Source organism: Schistocerca americana, chromosome 7 (genome assembly GCF_021461395.2).
Source record: "Schistocerca americana isolate TAMUIC-IGC-003095 chromosome 7, iqSchAmer2.1, whole genome shotgun sequence".
In the NCBI taxonomy this organism is placed as follows: Eukaryota; Metazoa; Arthropoda; class Insecta; order Orthoptera; family Acrididae; genus Schistocerca; species Schistocerca americana.
The window spans coordinates 426355920-426378594 of record NC_060125.1 but is presented as its reverse complement, the minus strand read 5'-3'; the positions used below and the strand labels follow the sequence as shown (position 1 = coordinate 426378594).

The window sequence follows — 22675 nt, the reverse complement described above, 5'->3', positions numbered from 1 at the left end:
TGCTGCAATAGCCACATTCTTGAATTGTGATTAGTATGAAGCCAGAGTCATTTTACTGTTTCAGAATGAAGACGGATCTGTGGTAATCACAACAGCAAATAAACAGTGTACAGTGAAAATCAAAGCTGCACCACTACCAACTGAAGTGACACAATTACTAGAGGAAAACTCAGAGTTGCTCCGAGCTATGGACCATAGCTTAGCTGCAGGAACTTTATCAGGGCGGACCATTGAAACAATAAAACTTTTACGTAAGAGGCTGGAAGATGCTTGGAACAAGAAGGTTTGTGTTTTACTGTTAATGAATTCTTTACAGTAGTTTTGAGCACTGAAAATACTTGGATATTTCACAAGGAGATTTATGGTATGAAAATATTACAACAGGTGCATCAGTTATAATGTTTTTCTTTATTTTTTTTGAAATTTTTATTTGAAAATGCACTATTTTAAATCTCTGGTTCCTATAGTCCCATGTCTTCCAGAAATCTTTGTACATATTGGATCCAGTGTACTTTTGTTCTCCTGTTCACAAGAAACTGTATTATTTGTTATCCAACCTCCATGCTATATCCAATACTCCAGAGATAACTAGCATGGAAAGTCAGGTAGCACTTAACACATTTATTGACAACTGACACTGTCTCATGAATACAGAGTAACTTTATAACAACAGAAACATGACTTAAGTTCAATGGAGAATTGCAGAAATGAATTACACAACATAAGGTTTCTTCTTGACTTAAACATAATGTCCAAGAACACTCTTCTGAAAAGTAGCTTGTAAATTTCATCCCGCTTCTCCATGGTATTAGTCCCTATGGAATATGGAATTAAGTCCTGCTGAGAAAGCAGTGAAATATTTGTAAGTTTGAAATAGAGTTTCTACAGCCTGGACAAAGTATCGAACAGACACCAATTACAGCTCTTCAGGGAGCTGATCAGAATGCTGTCACGGATCCATGAAGAGAGCTGATTACCAGAGCTGCGAAGTCCCAATCGGTGTCATTGATGATCTTGGGTCATAGACTGTGGAGGTGATTACCAGAGCTGCGAAGTCCCAATCGGTGCCATTGATGATCTTGGGTCATAGACTGTGATGATCGTGACTTCAAGGGCCACTATGCTGAACTAAATAGACCACAATGTAGAGCTGCAAGTTTTTAATTGGCTGCCCTTGCAGCTTCAGTAGAACAAGATAGTTCCACATGCACACATCTTGTAGGATGCACACATCAGCGAATGTCCTGGATGGCTTGAAGCTACTACCCTCTGTTGGTCAGTCCTTTGAGATGCCACAGTGTGGCTGCAGCTGCATGGAGTGTGTTAGCTCGTGAGGTGTCATTGATGTGGCATAGCTGTCACATCATGACACTCCACTGGTCCATACTAGGGATGTGTCCAAAGAAACTGCTCCTTCTTTTCCTGGTGATATCCAAGATTTTACCTATCTGGTTACAGAGATCGTCATTTGCTTATATTCTATATTGACTGTCTCCTGTTCTTCGAGACTCCAATATCCTCTTGAGGATCCTTGATTCCACAAGTTTTAGTTTCTTAAATACTCTTACTAGGTTCATACTTTCTGCTCCATATAAGGCTTCATGGAGGATCACTTTCTGCATTGATAAAAATAAGCTTCTTATTGTAGTTGTACATACTTTGTATGCTAAATTCATTTTCTTTATTTGTGCTCCCATTGCTTCTGTTTCTGTCAGACCAGTTTTTATCCATCCTCCTAAGTTTTTAAATCTCCTCTCCTACTAAATTTTCCCTCCTCCTATTGTTGTCCATCTAGGAAATGCCTCAAAGTTTTGTCATATACACTGTCTTTTCGAAAGACTTAAGCCACTTGTCTCTGTAGTTGTGTGGTTTGGTTAACCATCTCTTCTAATATTACAATAAAAATATTACAGTATCATCTGCGAATGCCAGACAATTTACCCATATTCCTGTCTTCTTGCATCCCACTCATTTTCCACCCATTCCTCTCATTTCTCATTGCTATTACCTGATCATGTTATCAAGTACATATTTAAACAGCAAAGGAGAGAGTCCACCTACCTGTATGGTTCTGGTTTTGATCTTGAAGGTCTCCGAAAGCTTTCCTCTGAACTTGACCTTGGATGTTGTGTTGCTTAAGGTCTGGATTTTCCATCAAAATTCATCACCTCCAAAATAGTCTACTGCCTCGTAGGCTTTTTTGAAGTCTATGGATGCAACCACAAAAATTTTGTTGGAGGCTGTTATTCTTCCCAAATTTTACTTATAATATGTGTCCATTTGATTATCGTATTCTCATCAGCATACTTCAAGATTTCTGCAATGATCTCATCTTTCTCAGTGCCTTTATTATTCTTCAGTATACATGACACTCCTAACCTCTTCTACAGTTTGCACTTCTGAGTCAGGATTTGGTTATTTGTGGTTGTGGCTGAATAACTCAAATGACACTTCATTGTTTTGGAGCTCTATATTACTCTTGAATGTTCTATAAAAGTCTTTCATATTGTTCATTTGTAAGTCCGATTGCATTTGAGTTAAGTATTCCTTTTCATATTTTCTGTTGAGATTCCTGATAGTTTTGGCAGTGTTTGTCCTTACTAGATGGAAGTTCTGTAGATTTTCTGGTGTTTTCTGAGAGCATGAACCAATTTTATTTATTTACTTTTTGGCCACTACGTGTTTTGGCAGTTATACTATCATCATCTGGTGGAAGACTTCCTGTATATGGCTATTTGTACTGGAGAGTATTGAACAGTTTATTCCAGTGGCATGTCAGCTATCCAGGAGGTTATGTTGTGTCTGGTATATGCAAGATGTACAGAGTATGTGCTTCTGATGTGGAAAATTACATTGGCTTTTCATTCTACATTAACTGACAACCATGAATTTGTATCACTTATCAAATTATAATCAATAGTAATGGCTTTTAAATATGTTACATGCAGGTATTGTTGAAGGGTTTTGCATTATTAGCAATATAAAATCTGAATGTGAAGTGATTAACTCCACTCAACTGAAACAATGATAGAACGAACACTTGCTGCTCAAATATGTTTTAAATATGATGAAACTGACTGGTTTTGATTGCTAAGCAGTCATCATCAGAACTTTGTCTGGCTTGTTAGAAAGTAAAATGTCACAGTCATGGTGTGTAAATCTCTAAATTTCTAACTGACCATATAGAGGAGACATTGAGTTGCAGACAGGCACGATGAAAAGACTGCTATACGTCTAAGCCTCAGTGACCATAGGCAGTGGTCATGTGTGTGAGAGTTGTGCTTGTATGAATGTGTGTGTTTTCTAACGCAGAAGAAGGGCTTTTGACTGAAAGCTTAAATGTATAGCAGTCTTTTCATTGTGCCTATCTATGATTGAATATCTGCTTTGTATGGCAGGCACGATGGAAAGGCTGCTATGTGTTTAAGCCTCAGTGGCCAGAGGCGGTGGTCATGTGTGTGAGAGTTGTGCTTATTTGAATGTGTGTGTTTTCTAACTAAGAAGAAGGGCTTTTGACTGAAATCTTAAATGTATAGCAGTCTTTTCATGGTGCCTGTCTGTGATTGAATATCTGCTTGGTATGATAAATAGCAATCTACCCTTTTAATAATATTGTTGTTATTCCATCCTGGACTTTCCATTGTTTGTTCATTCCTGGTTCTGCATTATGTCTATAGGAGTAGAGTTAACACTATCAATAGGGGACATAGAAGCATGCTTCTACACACTCCAATATGAATAATACTAACACTAACAACAGAAGAAGCAGAAGCATGCTCAGCTTACACTTGTACATTTCTACACACATCTGTATACGAAGCACACTTCTGTGTCCTTTTTATTGATAGAAGTAGTCTTATTCCTACAGGTATGACATAAAAGCATGAACAGCAGTTCATATTATGTGACCAAGTTGTACACAGCATTGTTAATGTTATCGTGTAACAATCTGAATATTTCCTTGTATCAATAGTACAAAAATGTTCACAAAAACATGTGTGATTCAGTGTTTTGGTGAGGTACAGGTCTTACACAGAACATTGTAATCTACATGACTACCACAACAACTTACTTTATTATGAGGCCTTATTTGCATGAGGTAACTTCATAAACTTACATAAACACTTGTTGCTAATCATCAACATAAATTTGGACTTAATGTGTGATACAGTATCAATTACTTCCACTTGATCAGCCTATATGAGCTACCCTGATGATAAATGACTGCAGTTGACCTTCTTGCGAAACAAGCTGCCTGTATTGTTAGAAAATGTGGCCTTAGGAATTTTCCACACCACGTGGTTCGTTCATGGATGGGTTCCATCATACTTCAGTTTGGCCATATACCTGTTTGTCAATAAAACCTTCCCAAAATTTTGGTTAAGGCATTGAGTTGCGTGTGATATGCCCATTAATCATGTCAAGAAACAGGTCACCGTAACCCTATCCCTTTTGCAAGTATTTGTCAGGCCCTTGCTATAATTAAATTGCTTTGCATGCATTGGTGCTTGTAGCAGACATTTTGAGTGTCTCCTGTGACATGGGCAATGTACATCCTGCAACGCTGCAGCATGCAACTCAGCAACACTGTGTTGTAGAGCAACACTTACAGAAAAATTTTGTCTTGCTTTGACCCAAAGATCCTCCTCTAACATTTGTTGAAAATGTTAAGAAACACCCTTTATAGAAGGTAAAATATTCTAAAGCCAAGATCACATAACTTTCTCTTGGCAAACTTCGCTGTCATCTTGTGTTGTTTTGTGTTGTGGTCTTCAGTCCAGAGACTGATGCAGCTCTCCATGCTACTCTATCCTGTGCAAGCTTCTTCGTCTCCCAGTACCTACTGCAACCTACATCCTTCTGAATCTGCTTAGTGTATTCATCTCTTGGTCTCCCTCTACGATTTTTACCCTCCATGCTGCCCTCCAATGCTAAATTGGTGATCCCTTGATGCCTCAGAGCATGTCCTACCAACCGATCCCTTCTTCTAGTCAAGGTGTCCCACAAATTTCTCTTCTTCCTAATTCTATTCAATACCCCCTCATTAGTTATGCGATCTACCTATCTAATCTTAAGCAATCTTCTGTAGCACCGCATTTCGAAAGTTTATATTCTCTTCTTGTCTAAACTATTTATTGTCTACGTTTCACTTCCATACATGGCCACACTGCATACAAATACTTTCAGAATGGACTTCCTGACACTTAAATCTATACTCGATGTTAACAAATTTCTCTTCTTCAGAAACGCTTTCCTTGCCATTGCCAGTCTACATTTTATATCCTCTCTACTTCGACCATCATCAGTTATTTTGCTACCCAAATAGCAATACTCAGTTTCTACTTTAAGCATCTCATTTCCTAATCTAATTCCCTCAGCATCACCCGACTAAATTTGACTACGTTCCATTATCCTTGTTTTGCTTTTGTTGATGTTCATCTTATACCCTCCGTTCATGACACTGTTCATTCCGTTCAACTGCTCTTCCAATCCCTTTGCTGTCTCTGACAGAATTACAATGTCATCAGCGAACCTCAAAGTTTTTATTTCTTCTCCATGGATTTTAATACATTCTCCGAATTTTGCTTTTGTTTCCTTTACTGCTTGCTCAATATACAGAATGAATAACATCGGGGATAGGCTACAACCCTGTCTCACTCCCTTCCCAACCACTGCTTCCCTTTCATGCCCCTCGACTCTTATAACTGCCATGTGGTTTCTGTTTCTGTACAAATTGTAAATAGCCTTTCGCTCCCTGTATTTTACCCTTGCCACCTTCAGAATACGAAAGAGAGTATTCCAATCAACATTGTCAAAAGCTTCCTCTAAGTCTACAAATGCTAGAAACGTAGGTTTGCCTTTCCTTAATCTTTCTTCTAAGATAAGTCGTAAGGTCAGTATTGCCTCACGTGCTCCAGTATTTCTACGGAATCCAAACTGATCTTCCCCGAGGTCGGCTTCTACTAGTTTTTCCATTCGTCTGTAAAGAATTCGTGTTAGTATTTTGCAGCTGTGGCTTATTAAACTGATTGTTCGGTAATTTTCACATCTGTCAACACCTGCTTTCTTTGGGATTGGAATTATTATATTCTTCTTGAAGTCTGAGAGTATTTCGCCTGTTTCATACATCTTGCTCACCAGATGGTAGAGTTTTGTCAGGACTGGCTCTCCCAAGGTTGTCATTAGTTCTAATGGAATGTTGTCTACTCCCGGGGCCTTGTTTCAGCTTAGGTCTTTCGGTGCTCTGTCAAACTCTTCACGCAGTATCATATCTCCCATTTCATCTTCATCTACAACCTCTTCCATTTCCATAATATTGCCCTGAAGTACATCGCTCTTGTATAGACACTTTATATACTCCTTCCATCCTTCTGCTTTCCCTTCTTTGCCTAGAACTGAGTTTCCATCTGAGCTCCTGATTTTCATGCAAGTGGTTCTCTTTTCTCCAATGGTCTCTTTAATTTTCCTGTAGGCAGTATGTATCTTACCCCTAGTCAGATAAGCCTCTACACCCTTACATTTGCCCTCTAGCCACGCCTGCTTAGCCATTTTGCACTTCCTGTCGATCTCATTTTTGAGACGTTTGTATTCCTTTTTGCCTGCTTCATTTACTGCACTTTTATATTTTCTCCTTTCATCAATTAAATTCAATATTTCTTCTGTTATCCAAGGATTTCTACTAGCCGTCGTCTTTTTACCTGCTTGATCCTCTGCTGCCTTCACTACTTCATCCCTCAAAGCTACCCATTCTTCTTCTACTGTATTTCTTTTCTCCTATTCCTGTCAATCATTCTCTAATGTTCTCCCTGGAACTCTCTACAACCTCTGGTTCTGTCAGTTTATCCAGATCCCATCTCCTTAAATTCCCACCTTTTTGCAGTTTCTGAGTTTTAATCTATAGTTCATAACCAATAGATTGTGATCAGAGTCCACATCTGCCCCTGGAAATTCTTACAACTTAAAACCTGGTTCCTAAATCTCCGTCTTACCATTACATAATCTATCTGAAACCCTCGAGTATCTCCAGGCCTCTTCCATGTATACAGCCTTCTTTTATGATTCTTGAACCAAGTGTTAGCTATGTTTTGTTATGCTCTGTGCAAAATTTTACCAGGCAGCTTCCTCTTTCATTTCTCACCCCAATTCCCTATTCACCTAATACGTTTCCTTCTCTTCCTTTTCCTACTGTTGGATTCCAGTCACCCATGACTATTAAATTTTTGCTTCTCCTCACTATCTGAATATTTTCTTTTTATCTCATAATCTTATCTTATTTTATGTTATATTATGGTCTTCAAAAATTTATGTTATGAAACATAGTCATTTTGAGTTGGACCTCATGTCCAGTTGTCATGTGTAGATAAAAGTGTCGAGTGTAGATAAAATGTAGCACATAATATAAATGTTTGTCATAAATAAAATATTTACCATGTTTTACAGGCTGTAAGGCAATTTGAACTATAAGATACACGTTGATTTGTAATTAATATTTTTTTTTTTAAAATAATATTTTTACCATTTTTTAAATTAGATTGCATAGCCAGATTTTTTTTTAAAAAAAAAGAAAAAAAAACTTTATTTTATAAAACTGAACTGAACTATAACATCACTGAAAATTGTGATCAGAACTTTCTTCTTCTTCTTCTTCTTCTTCTTCTTCTTCAGCCTTGTCATCCTCTTCACATGTAATATGGTCTTCATTGCCATTGAGAGCTTTACTTATGCTGCATTTCTTGAAAGGTTAAACAATAATGTCTCCTCTCATTTCAGACCACGACTGTTTTATCCACTGACACACTTGTTTGATTGTAGGTCGTTTTAAAGCTCCCTTCATCATGAATTCGTGGTGGGTTTCATCCATCATCCATTTTTTCCATTCCTCTCTCATATGTACTTTAAATGGTTTATTCATCGAGACATCAAGAGGTTGCAATTGTGAAGTAAGTCTTCCCGGAATAACAGCAAGCTCTGTGTTTCCTTGTCTCAATTTCTCTAAACATGTGTGTCTGTTGACCTGCCAGCACTTTCATTTGGTAAGTCACATCATCTTTGTTTTTTTTATATATATATATATATATATATATATATATATATATATATATATATATATATATATATATATATATATATATATATATATATATATATATATATATATATATATATATATATATATATATATATATATATATAAACCTTTCCTTCTCTTCTACACTCTGTTAATCTATAATTTCATAACTCGTCCATCCTACCCTCGTCATGTATGTGAACAGCAACAACAACAACGGGTGGCATTTCAGAAAGTTTTGACTTTGTTTTGCTCTTGAAAATGATCATTAGACTATGTTTAGTACCATCAGCACAACATACAAGGGCAATAGAGTAGTGCATTTTTTCATGTCCACTTGTTTTTGTAGTTACAGTTTAAGCACCATTTATGGTAACAGTTCTGTTACTTGGCGCATCAGATGTCAGAGGAGTTTCGTCCATGTTTGCTATTTGGCTTAGTTCCACACTGGTTTTCATTTGATGTTGAGCAATAAAATGATGCAAAGATAATATTTTCTCTTCGTGCTCTTGTGGCATTTTCTGAGATATTTCGGTTTTGGTTCACAGGCTAAGTCCGTGACACTTCATGAACCTGTAGCACCAACCAACTCCACCATTAAAGTCTGTTAAGTTCCACAGTAGCGCTAGCTTATGAGCGTGTATTTGAATCATTTTTGTATTGATTCCAGTGCTGTTTTGACAGTGTCCTCGAATACGTTTCAATATGTCATCTTCTAGTTTTGGCCACTTTGCACTCAGTCTTCTGCACATTTAGTCTTCCTCATTGTTTTCAGTTCTTCTTGGGAAGCATGCCAATCGTGAATGGCTTTCTGTGTTCGAGGAAGGCCAAAATGCCACTCAGCTGCTCTGTTTCCATGTTCTTCTGCATATACTATTACTTTCAATTTATAGCCTGCATCATATCAATACCTTTTTTTTTTTTTTTCCATTACGAAAATTGCTACTAACAAAAATATTGTACTGGTACTGATAACACAAATCACTTTCACTTCAAGTTCACTTGCACTGTGGACTACAATGACGTGTTCTGGTTTGTGATGGCCTGGTAGGAAGGAGACAGTGTTAGCAAGCTTGTGGATCCCCACAACTCGTGTTCATCGCATCAGTGCACTGCTGCTGTCAGTTGAATCCAATGTTGCCAGATAGAGAGAGGTTTCCCGTGGCACTGAATATATGGTCATTTTTATGACTGGCAGGAATTTGAATCAAACACTGGACGTTTTTATATTAATTTTGAGAGTAAGATGCACCTGAATTTTGAAGGAAATTTTTCAAAGGAAAAGGGCGCTTCTTATAGCCCATAAAATATTGTAAAATCAAGAAGCACCTTCTGCACAACGCCATGTCCGTATACATATCGCTCGTTAATGATTGCTCCATCCTAAAAACCACAGAGCAGCACATCTATTAACATTGGCTAGAAATGTTTTAATCGCTGAAGCTCCATCATAGATGGTGTATGAGGTACCTTATATACACTCTAAGGTAGATCTTCAATGATTAGAACATGTCAAGCTAATGTTAACAGATGCACTACCATATGTTGTATTGTATACTGTGTTTTTTATGATGTAACAGTTATCTGTGTGTGCTACGTATATGGACATGGCCATGTGCACAAGGTGCTTCTTGATTTCAAATGTTTTATCTATCACAAGCCTTTATATTAATGTGCTACATTTTACTGGATGTCAACTTGGCATGAGGTCTAACCTTCAGAGGTGATATCTAAAAAGAACCCATTTCATAAAATAAATTTTTGAAGATCTGAAGATGATAGCAAAGTCGGTCAAAACCGGGTGTTTGTAAACAGAAATATTTATGTGCCTCAGGTTTGGAAAGTTTTTAGCTTCTATAAAGGATGTTTCTAAACGTTTTCAACAAATGTTACATGAGGATCATCTTGAGTGAAAACAATACAAAGTTTTCTTTCTGATTTTTGTGTGCCTGTTAGTGACTCAATGCTTCTGGTGTTCTGTGATTGGTCTCCTTTCTCCTAAAATACTTACGTTCTCCCAGTAGTTTACTACTATAGCCAATGAATTGGGCTACTGCTTTGTGTAAATGTGTAAGTACTATATAATTTACTTCTTCCAGTCTGTTGATTCTGTGTGGAGCCTTGGTCCCCGTCGCTGTGGTCCAAATGTCCTTCTGAACTGTGTTGCTGGCTACAACCACACTTCTATTTGGGATCCTACACCACCTTCAGAGGTGATATCTTCAGAGTCATACTCCAGGTCAGAACATGAGAGCAGTTTTGTTAATGGATTCCAAATGGCAACTTTAGCAGGTCCTCTCTGTGAAGAACCTATGATGGGGGTCTGCTTTGAAATTCTGGAATGGAGTATAAAGGCTTCTCCAGTAAGGTAAGTGTTATCTTATTACTAAATCACTTTGGATAAATTTGAGGTGATTTCTTCAGGCAGGAAAGTGACAATATTGTGATCCTTCCTTGTCCAACCAAGTCATTGCTTCATCTCTTATGACCCTGATGTTGAGAGGACATCGAACTGTAATGTTCCTTGAAACTTCCTGGCAGATTAAAACTGTGTGCCCGACCGAGACTCGAACTCGGGACCCCTGCCTTTAGTGGGCAAGTGCTCTACCATCTGAGCTACCGAAGCACGACTCATGCCCGGTCCTCACAGCTTTACTTCTGCCAGTATCTTGTCTCCTACCTTCTAAACTTTACAGAAGCTCTCCTGCGAAACTTGCAGAACTAGCACTCCAGAAAGAAAGGATACTGCGGAGACATGGCTTAGCCACAGCCTGGGGGATGTTTCCAGAATGAGATTTTCACTCTGCAGTGGAGTGTGCACACCTCCGGAAATTTTACCCAAGAGGATGCCATCATCATTAGCCATACAGTAAAGCTGTATGCCCTCAGGAAAAATTACGGCTGTAGTTTCCCCTTGCTTTCAATTGTTTGCAGTCCCAGCACAGCAAGGCTGTTTTGGTTAGTGTTGCAAGGCCAGATCAGTCAATCATCCAGACTGTTGCTCCTGCAACTACTGAAAAGGCTGCTGCCCCTCTTCGGGAACCACACATTTGTCTGGCCTCTCAACAGATACCCCTCCGTTGTGGTTGCACCTACGGTACAGCTATCTTTATCGCTGAAGCACGCAAGCCTCCCTACCAACGGCAAGGTCCATGGTTCATTGGGGGGCATGTTAGCTATGGTTAAATTATTCTCTGTGCAAAATTCTACCAGTTGGCTTCCTCTTTCATTCATTTTCCCCAGTCCATATTCACCTACCATTTTTCCTTCTCTTCCTTTTCCTACTATCAAATTACAGTCCCCCTTGACTATTAAATCTTCATCTCTCTTAACTATCTGAATAATTTCTTTTATTTCATTGTAGATTTCTTCAATCTCTTCATCATCTGCAGAGCTAGTTGGCATATAAACTTATACTATTGTGGTAGGTGTGGGCTTTGTGTCTATCTTGGCTATAATAATGCATTACCTATGCTATTATTAGTAGCATATCCATATTCCTATTTTTAATTCATTATTAAACCTACTCCTTTATTACCCCTATTTGATTTTATATTTATAACCCTTTATTCACCTGACCAGAAGTCCTGTTCTTCTGTCACCAAACTGCACTAACTCCCACTGTACCAAACTTCAACCTATCCAGTTCTCTTTTTAAATTTTCTAACCTACCTGTCCAATTAAGGAATCTGACATTTTACACTCCAATCCGTAGAAGGCCAGTTTTGTTTCTCTTGATAACAATATCCTCTTGATAGAACAAGAGAGATTAACTGTGAAATGCTAGGAGTAGATGATATTAAAAGCTTGAGAAGGCAGTAGTGATGAAAGGGGCAGCTGACAGGTCACAGACAGGGAGTAGAAGTCAGCATATTTTGGTCTCACGTTGGCTTCTGTTTTCTGAAAGCATGTGTTTTTGTAATCACCTGTGAATGTTTATCTAAGCAGCTATTTGATGAGTATAAACGTCATCATATACATTTGATGTAAGTTATATTTTGAAGAATATTATCCTTTAAACAAATCTAGTGCCCTCAGACAAAGAAATCTCTCACTTTTATGCAGTAAAAACTTAGTGACATGACAGGTCTCTGTTGTCTGTGAATACGACTAGAACGAGTAATAGAGTACTAAAATTGAATCATAAAACATGCTATAACACTGCTTTCCATGAAATATATAATCTGTAAGAAGTGGAGAAAGCACAACTGTTTTATTGATGTAGCAGCTGCATTACATACCAGTTTTATAGAATATAAATCAATTACAAAACAGATGTTTGTGCAGTTATACTTATTGCAATTTTTTCTTAATAGCTCAGATGTAACACAACCCTTTGGTCCATTTTCTGGTCAGTTAATGTCAGCAGTGAAGGAAGGCTGCAGAAAGGCATTTCAAGCCCAACCTCAGAGGCTAATGGCTGCTATGTACAAATGTTCCATACAAGCAAATGCAGAAGTGCTGGGTGAGTAGAATGAGTTCTATGTATACTGTTGCCCAACTAATCTTTAATATGAATTTTTGGTGTAAAGCAGATATTTCATAAGTTTTCTGTTCATCTCAAAGTATTGATGACTTGTTCACATTTGGAGCTTGCAAAATTTGTTATTTGCTTAATTTGCTATTCTTTTTAATGTCTGACTAGTTACTACAACTGAATTATAATTTAGTGTCAACTCTTTGATTTCTGTAGCTGTCAGAGTGTGCTTTCCCTAAGTGCAGTTGACTGCTACAGCACTTCAGTGTCAAAGTGCCCATGGCAGTCAGCCATTGTAAAAGTTTTGAGGTATACACTTGTATATCATGTAGCTGTGATGAAATAAGAGGTCCATTAACCACTACTGGTACACTCTCACCATTCACTTAATACCCACCAGTTGGTGATTCAGTTTACATTACATGACTTTGTTATCAGTTCAGTATCAGCAATTTCAGTGGACCCACATCAAACATTAGTTTGTTGTAAATCCAACAGATGGCATTTCAGTGTATATCCTGTAACTTCAGTCAAGTCTGCATTTATGTACTTTGCTATGAAACTGTATCATTGTTACAGACTGCAGTAAAGTGTGTAAACATTTTAACTAAATACTCCTAAACGGTCCCAGTTGAAAGCCTGGAACAGTTAAAGAATTGAGAAATGGTGAACACTTCGGAAATATTCATCACTGACCAAATGACAATGTAACACCTGAATTACTGTCACCAGATCTTACCTGTCACAGGCAGTGGGTAAAAGCCTTGTGGGAACAGGGAACAAGAATGAGTTGCAAATTAATAGAAATTAATTAAACATAAATAAATATAAATACTGCAACTACATAATATATCATCTCTCTCTCTCTCTCTCTCTCTCTCTCTCTCTCTCTCTCTATCTCTCTGCCTTTCTTTCTCTTACACACACACACACACACACACACACACACACACACACACACACACATACATTATGGAACAGTACTTTATAATAATTCCAAACTATCAAGGTGTAATGAATAATCTAATATAAGGTGTATATACAAAAAAAATGGCAATATGAAAAAACTGATTTAGAACAAACCAGTTATCAGTATTACAGTTTTTCTTACAAATTTAGCACAACATTGGCTACGCATATATTAGGTATATTACATGATATGTGTGTGACCAATAATATAGTTACTAACAAGGAAAACAGGCTATTTTTTATTCATTGTAATATCTAGCAATTATAAGTTGAATATTTCAGTTCATCAAAGATGTAAAAGTCTCTACACTCGTTTGTTGTTGTGATAATAACACATATTTAGAAAACTCTGTACTAATTATTCTGATATAAATAAGTTGATCAGTACTGGTTATAACTATTAATCACTGTAAAACTCCTAGGAATTTCCACTGACATTTGTGTACTGATGTACCATTACATCAGATTCACTATACTTCTCTGCTGGACTATTTGGTTAATCTCTAAATATCTTACATTGTGAATGAGGAACCTTGTGGAAATTTTCATATTGACAGAACATCCATAACAAATGGTGTTACTATAATTATCTTCTGGACATTAACACTAGCTCCAATTGAATTTTTAGGAGTCCATCACTTTCCTGCACATATTACGCAGCATGTTGATTGTGAAGGTGATTGTGGTGTCCTGTATGGTTATTACATTGTGACCACCAGGGCAGGTGTTGAGTTCAGCACAGCATAAAAACTGCCCAAAGAAGTCTCTCAGTTTTTCCATGTCATCCTTTCCATTAATCTTTCGACTTCATGCCAAGGGAAAGGTTTGATGTGCCGTACAAATCCTGAAATACCATTGCTGCTTGTTAACATCTGTATACAAGAGCGATCATGAAACAATTATATTTTATTTTGCTAATTCCACAAAATGTTGGCACGCATACATTAATTTATGTGATAATCATCATTAGTTCTTAACATTTACAGCACCTGCTCTTGTGAAATACTTGGGATTAACAGTAATGAAAAATGCCCTTACTCTGTATTTAAGCTTCTAGGAAGATGAAATGTTGATGGCAGTGAATAAAATTTCAGGCAAGAAACAATTATTAGGTCATCAGCACTCACTTTATTTCATTCTTGTCAGATACTGGCTTGTAATGCTTATGGAAGGTGGAATGGGCAAAGTAAGTCATTCTCAAATTACCAATAAACCCTTTACTAGTGGAAAGAAAAAAAAAGTGAAGAAAGTATCAGGAGGAAAACAGGGCGAAACTGCTTAGGTGACATCTGTCAATTATGTTAGTTATGGCAAGAATTGTAATGAGTTTCAATTTTGAGAATGCATATACAGATTAAGACACAAAGAAATTGCAGACAGTGGCTGCAAGTGGGCACTGATTTAAATCAGTGAGGAAAGTTATGGCTTCTTGGTCAGAGCATCAGCATAGTTAGCTGGAGACCCAACTTTGAAACATCTGTAGGACTAACTCTGCTTTTGGACATAGACTGTGTTGTCTCCTGCCAGAAAAATCTTAGGTGTTTACTGGAAATCAAAATCTGTTTGACTCGGCTTTTACTTTATCTCTAACGATCTGAACACTCATGGGACATTACATCCTAAACTCCCTTCCTTACTTCTTTCAAAACACAATAGCTTCTAAATGTATTACTACATCATAATGAAAACCTTTTTTATAAAAATAGATATGATTGTAGTGAATTGGCACCAACCAAAATAATAGTTATTTAATTCAGTACTATTAAGTTGTTCATTGGGCACCCTCAGCATTCTTTAAAGTTTAGTGATCAAAAATGAGACACAAAGATACTAGTATAGAATTATCTCTTCAGAACTACCTCACAGGTAGCACTGAAGAATGAACAGGCACAAATACAGCAGGAATCAGTTCTGCTGATGTTTAGAAAACCTGAAGATGTTGACCAGATGGAGTTCTTTAATATTTAGTCAGAACGCCTATATAACCCAGCTACATATACATCAAAAATGTGATCGGTTAATAGAATGCTGACTAATTGGCTGATGCCAGTTGTGTAGCAGTTATAGCTTACAACAATTGTGTTCTTTTCATAGTTGAATACAAACTGTCATTTAGTGAGGAGACAATAAGTTCATGGTTCAAGTGAAGCAGAACAGCTGACATTCATAATAGAAATAATTACAAAATTCATATATTTTACACTTGTTTGCATAACTGGTAAGGAGAGAGAGAGAGAGAGAGAGAGAGAGAGAGAGAGAGAGAGAGAGAGAGAGAGCAATGAATGATTGCCACAGATGTTTTTGTGTGTGTGTGTGTGTGTGTGTGTGTGTGTGTGTGTGTGTGTGTGTGTGTGTGTGTCGGGGGGGGGGGGGGGGGGGGGGGAAATTAATCAGTAATTTATCGGAAATTTAAGTTAATCATGTGGAGACCACTTCTTACCTTGACTCCAGCAATCCCAAGTGGTTGTTCAGATATATCAGTTGGTCTTGTTTTCTCAGTTACAATGCATGAACCCATTATTGGTTATTGTTGTTGAGGGCTCATGATAGCTGTTTGTTGAGTTATTTCAAGGATATCACGTATTTTCCTTTTGATGGCATTAGTCTGTTGTATTTATTTCAATGTTCTACCACTGCTTATGTGATATGCTTTTTGAGGTGTATGTAATGCTTATATTCTGGTAGATGTGTGCTGGTGGTGATTTTATCTCAGTGATGTAGATTAAGCTGCATTTGCACTATTCAGATACAGTATAACTGGTGTGCTGCTTGACACTGTCACATCTATTAAATATTTGGGCTTAACGCTGCAAAACAATATGAAATGGAATGAGCACAAGAAGCCCATAGTAGGGAAGGTGACATCAGTTTAATTGGAGGATTCTAGAGAAGTGTAGCTCATCTACAAAGGAGACCATGTATAGAACACTTGCATTACCCATTCTTGAGTACTGCTTGAGTGTTTGGAATCCCCATCAAGTCAGATTAAAGGATAACATCAAAGCAATTCAGAGGTGTACTGATAGATTAGTTACCAGTAGGGTTGATCAGTATGCAAGTATTATTCAAATGTTCTGTGAAATCAAATGGAAATTCATGGAGAAAAGACAATATTGTTTTTCAGAAAAACTACTGAGAAAGTTTAGAGAACCAAGATTTGTGATAAAGTGCACAACGATAAGGCTCCTACAGGGGCATATGGATAGTCCTGTATCCCTCAAATTTGTGAGTGGAACAGGAAAGGGAATGACTAGAAGTGGTTCAAGATATCCTCTGCCATGCACCCTCCTTTTAAGGAGCCCAACAGATCTGTGATGTTTTTACTGCCATGTTAGAGTGACATGCCGGCTATTTCACAGAGAATTTTTCTCAGAGTACATGCTGGTAAAAACATGCTACATCATTGTTCCACCTCTATTCTTTCTGTGGACATTGTTTGTTTTGGATGATTTCTGTATTATTACATACCTTCACACTGAGAAAAAAGCAACGCTGTGTCCTATTGTAGTTCCATTGTAAGGTGGAGTTTGTGTGCCGCTGTCTAAGATGTTGAGGGAAATAGTGGACTTATTCCTCCAGTTGATGCCAAATGGAAGTTTGCTAATAGCAAGGCAGTGAGTAATTTGTGTGCACTGACGTAGATTGAAAACTAGTTCCTCTAATGCACCTGATAAGCAGATATATTTTGTAAAGCAAGAATTGCTTCTGGCCATGTAAGAAACTGTTCTGTAATCGTAATGCATGACTTGTGTCCTTCTAAATGGTAATGGAGTCATGTTCAAGTTTCTTATATGTGGGATCACTGAATAGTTCTCGTTTTCTCCAATCATTGGCTGAAACAAGTAGGACAACGATTTTGCCCTTGCTTCTTGTATGGTAAATATCTTGCAGTTGTTTTCTCAGTTCTGCAGTAGTTCAAAGATAATCCTTGCAAATATTTTCTTCCAGCAGTTTTACACACACCAAAATTACCACAAATTCTGTACTGACTTTCTCTGCCTCAACTTGTGGCAGATGACATAGCCCTGTTTTCATTGATTCTATGATTTCTTCTTTTGAGTGACACTTAGATGTTGCTGTTCCTGTGGTGTTCAGTCTGAAGGGTGGTTTGATGAATCTCCCCACACTACCCCATCCTGAGCAAGCTTCTTCGTCTCTGCATAACTATCACAACATATATCCATTTGTGCCCACTTACTATATTCAAGTGTTAGTCTCCCTGTATAGTTTTTACCCCCTCCTCCCACCCTTCCTCCACACACATACACATTTCCTTCCAATGCAAGACTGACAATTCGTTGATGTCTCATTATCCTATCAACCTATTCCTGTGTCCAATAACTTTCTTTTCTTCGTAGTTTGATTCAGTACCTGCTACTTAGTTATGTGATCTGCACATCTACTCTTGAGCAGTTTATAGTACTGAATTTCAAACGTTTCTACTCTCTTCTTGTCTGAACTGCTTATCATCCACATTTCACTTCTGTACAAGGCTGTGCTCCAGATAAACATCTTCTGCAAAGACTTCCTAACCCTTAGATTGATATTAGTTGTTAATAAATTCCTCTTTTTTTGGCTGTGCTTTTCTTGCTGTTGCCAGTCTGAATTTTACATTCTCTCTACTTCTGACACTGTCAGTTATTTTACTGCTCAAATAGCAAAACTACTACTTTTAGTTTCTTATTTCCTAATTCCTTTAACATTGCCTAATTAAATTTGGCTATATTCCAGTATCCTTTTTTTGCTTTTGTTGATGGTCATCTTGTATCCTCCTTTCGAGATGCTGTCCATTCTGTTCACCTGCTCTTCCAAGTCCTTTGCTGTGTCTGACAGAATTACAATTTCATTCGCAAATCTCTAAGTTTGTGTTTCTTCTCTCTGAACTTTAATTCCTTCTACAAATTTGTCTTTGGTTTCATTTATTGCTTGCTCATTGTGCAGACTGAATAACATTGGGGGTAGGCCGCAACCCTGTCCCACTCCCTTCACGACCTCTGCTTACTTTTCATGCCCTTAAACTGCCATCTGATTGCTGTACAAGTTGTAGATAATCTTTCATTCCCTATATTTTATCTCTGCTATCTTCAGGATTTTGAAGTGTGTAACCTAATCAACACTGACAAAAACTTTCCCTAAATCTACAAGTGCTATAAACATAAGTTTAGTTTTCTTCAGTCTGTCTTCTAGGATAAATTGTAGGATCTGTATTGTGTCAGGTATTCTGAAATTTCTTGTGAACACAAACTGACCATTCGTAAGATTGGAGATTGGCTTCTATCTGTTATTTCACTCTTCTGTAAATAATTTAAGCCAGTATTTTGCGACCATGATTTATTAAACCAATGGTTTGGTAGTATTCATACTTGTCAGTGCCAGCCTTCCTTGCAATTGAAATTTTTACAGTCTTCCTGAAGTTTGAAGGGACGTTGCCTATTTCATATATCTTGCACTGCAGGTGGAGTAATGTCATCATTGCTGGCTCTCAGTAGTTCTGAGGGAATGCTGTCTGTCTCAAGGAGTATGTTTTCTCGTAGGTCTTTCAGTGCTGTGTCAAATTCTTCTTGCAGTATCATATCTCCTATCTCATCTTCTCCTACTTTCTGGTCTTTTTGTATAACATTGTCCTCAATTTTGTTCCCCATTTATAGACCCTCCATGTACTCCTCCCACCTTTATTGCTTGCACTTCTTTGCTTGGTAGTGGTTTGCCATCTCAGCATGTGATATTGATGCAGTTGCTTCTCTTTTCTCCAAAGAACTCTTTAATTTTTCTGTAGACGGCATCTATCCTTTCTCTAGTTATGTTTGCTTTTACAGCCTTGCATTTGTCCTCTAGAAATTCCTGTTTGGCCATTTTGCACTTGCTGTCAGTCTTATTTTTGTGTCCATTTTGCCTGCATCATTTTCTACATTTTTATATTTGCTTTTGACAAATAAATTTGATATCTCCTTTATTATCAAGGAATCTCTACCAGACTTTGTCTCTTTACCTATATGACCTGTTGCTGCCTTCTCTCTTTCATCTCTCAAAGCTACTCATTTGTCTTCTGTTGTATTCATTTCCCTTGTATTAGTCCAACATTGACTGATGCTCCCTCTGAAACATATGGTCCCTTCAATTTATACAGGTCACACCTCAATTTCCTCCCTTTATGAAATTTCTTCAGTGTCAGTTTGCAAGTCATAATCGTTAAATTATGGTCAGAGTCTTCATCTGGGCCCTGGAAATGTCTTACAGTTTAAAATCTGGTTTTGAAATCTCTGCTTTGCTATTATTTAATCAATCTCAAACCTTTTAGTTTCCCCATGTCTCTTCCACATACACAATCTTCTTCATGGCTCTTAAACCAAGTGTTAGTGATGATTAAATTATGCTCTTCACAAAATTGTACCAGGTGGCTTCTTCTTTCATGCTTTTCCCTCAGTCCACCTTCTCCTACAATGTTTTCTTCTTTTTTTCTTTCCCTATTAATGAACTTCAGTCACCCATCACAATTAACTTTTCATCTTCCTTAGCTATCTGAACAGTCTCTCTGTCATTTGTGGCACTAGTTGGCATATAAACTTGTACTACTGTTTTGGGTATTGGCTTCATGTCTATCTTTGCTCCAGTAATGTTTCAGTATGCTATTCATAGCAGCTTACATACATTCTTATTTTCTTATTCATTAGTAGACCTACTACTGCATTACACCTATTTGATTTTGTGCTCATATCCCTATACTGATAAGACTGGAAGTTTTTTTCTTCCTACCAGCACACCTCACAAATCCTCATTGTATCTACTTTCAACTTCTCTATATCCCTTTCGAAATTCACTAATCTACCTACCCTTTGAGGATATCTAACATTCTACACTCCAAGCTGTAGAATGCCAGTTTTATTTTTCTTCGTGAAAACTTCCTTCCAAGTAGTCTCCATCCAGAGATCTGAATGGACGACTATTTTATCTATAGCATATTTTACCCAAAAGGATGCTATCATCATTAAGCCGTGCCCTCAAGAAAAAAGTAACAATTGTAGTTACCCCTTACTTTCAGCCATTTGGAGTACAGTCGAAGCAAGATCATGTTGGCTGATGTTACAAGGCCAGATCACGCAGTCATCTAGACTGTTGCCTCAGTCACTGCTGAAAAGTCTGCTGCTCCTCTTCAGGAACCATAGGTTAATCTGGCTTCTCCACAGATACCCCTCTATTGTGGCTGCACTGGTGGTATGGCTATCTGTATCGTTGAGGCACATAAGCCTCCCCATCTCTGCAAGGCATTTAGGTATCACTTTTGAATTTCAGTTCCTTAGATAAAATTGCAACAGTTGCTTCATCGAGTGTGTTGATAAAAAGTTAATCTCAGTGTGTGGTCTGCCCATCTTGGGTTCATTGTTATTATTTTTGCTACTTTTCTTGAACTTTTCATTTTAAGCTGTCTGCAGTCACTCTTACTTTATTTATTTATTGTCTTTGTTGTTACTAAATGCAAGCAGAATTGCCAGAAACATCACCATTTGAACTGAAGTTTCTGTTAACCTGAAAACCACATGAAATACAACCTGGTGTTTGTACCTTTGCATTAAATTTTGGTGTCCACATATATTCCAAATGAAGTTATTCTGGAAGTAGTGTATCGGATTAAAAATGTTGTTTATGTTGATGAAAACTTGCAGCTGGTTGGCAACATTAAAATACCGCAACATTTTGATTAATGTCATACTCAATGTCTTCTGGTGAGATGTGAAAGATGTTCGTCAGTAATAAATGCTGAATAAGTCTGCATTCACATTAAGCTGTGCTAACATCATAATTAAATTATAAGAATTTGATTAACAACTGGTGAGACTATTTGAACTTACCTGTAGATCTTCTAAAACGCATTGGTCTACCACGGCGCCCGACTTCCTGTGCACAAGTCATCCCATATACTCTTATTCCAGGGACACTTGCGTATGTGGGCTGTTCATGTGGTACAGGACCCTCTGAAATTTGAAAATTGCAGATTGATTTAGCCTCATTTCTTTATATACAACCCTTGACTTCAAGTTTTTTGTACATGAGTGAATAAAAATTGGTCACACTAATGAAGAATTATCTTAAATCAGCATCTTCTTTTATTTTTTGGTATAATTAACAAATTTTTCAATATTTCAACAAGTTGTAAAACAGTTTTCCATTGTCTGGTGACAGCAAATGGCAGCCTGTGTGTTGGGAATAATCACACATAAGAAAAAGCTGGGCTCATTGTTGAACAGTTGTGTTAAGATCCAGTGCTGCTGTCTAATATTATGTCACATGATATCAGTAACAGGCCCATAATGAATATACTGCAGTGTGAATGCAATCATCGTTGTTACAACTGTAACCATCCTAAATGCTACATATTTTATTTGTTCATTTCATTCACATATTTTGTTCTGTAAAACTACAGGTGACTTCTTCTTTGTAGTCTAACAAACCATTCCTAATGCTAATCTACCAGGTAATTAGGGGTAATATTTTTAGATTATATTTTTTAAATCATTATGAATGAAGACCAGTCTTTAAATATGTCTGCTTGTGTCTGTATGTGTGGATGGATATGTGCATGTGTGCGAGTGTATACCTGTCCTTTTTTCCCCCTAAGGTAAGTCTTTCCGCTCCCGGGATTGGAATGACTCCTTACCCTCTCCCTTAAAACCCACTTCCTTTCGTCTTCCCCTCTCCTTCCCTCTTTCCTGATGAGGCAACAGTTTGTTGCGAAAGCTTGAATTTTGTGTGTGTGTGTTTGTGTTTGTTTGTGTGTCTATCGACCTGCCAGCGCTTTTGTTCGGTAAGTCACCTCATCTTTGTTTTTTTATACATATATATATATATATATATATATGAGGTGACTTACCGAACAAAAGCGCTGGCAGGTCTTTAGACACACAAACAAACACAAACACACACACAAAATTCAAGCTTTCGCAACAAACTGTTGCCTCATCAGGAAAGAGGGAAGGAGAGGGGAAGACGAAAGGAAGTGGGTTTTAAGGGAGAGGGTAAGGAGTCATTCCAATCCCGGGAGCGGAAAGACTTACCTTAGGGGGAAAAAAGGACAGGTATAATTTTTCCCACGTGGAATGTTTCCTTCCATTACATATATATATATATATATATATATATATATATATATATAATGGAAGGAAACA

General features: G+C 37.5%; 2 protein-coding genes across 2 annotated transcripts in view; one reads left to right on the top strand and one right to left on the bottom strand.

The window, feature by feature from the left end:
* LOC124622526 (elongation factor-like GTPase 1) overlaps positions 1–22675 on the top strand; it is a 590349-nt gene that overhangs the window by 158895 nt on the left and 408779 nt on the right. Inside the window, exons 16-18 of the mRNA XM_047148257.1 lie at positions 65–283; positions 10168–10436; positions 12385–12533. Coding sequence (XP_047004213.1) covers positions 65–283; positions 10168–10436; positions 12385–12533 — 637 coding nt within the window. The remainder of the gene's footprint in view (positions 1–64; positions 284–10167; positions 10437–12384; positions 12534–22675) is intronic.
* LOC124622528 overlaps positions 13610–22675 on the bottom strand; it is a 30015-nt gene continuing 20949 nt past the window's right edge. The window contains exons 5-6 of the mRNA XM_047148260.1: positions 21362–21484; positions 13610–14358 (exon numbers count right to left, since the gene is read on the bottom strand). Of these exons, the coding sequence (XP_047004216.1) occupies positions 14282–14358; positions 21362–21484 (200 nt within the window). The 3' untranslated portion in view covers positions 13610–14281. The remainder of the gene's footprint in view (positions 14359–21361; positions 21485–22675) is intronic.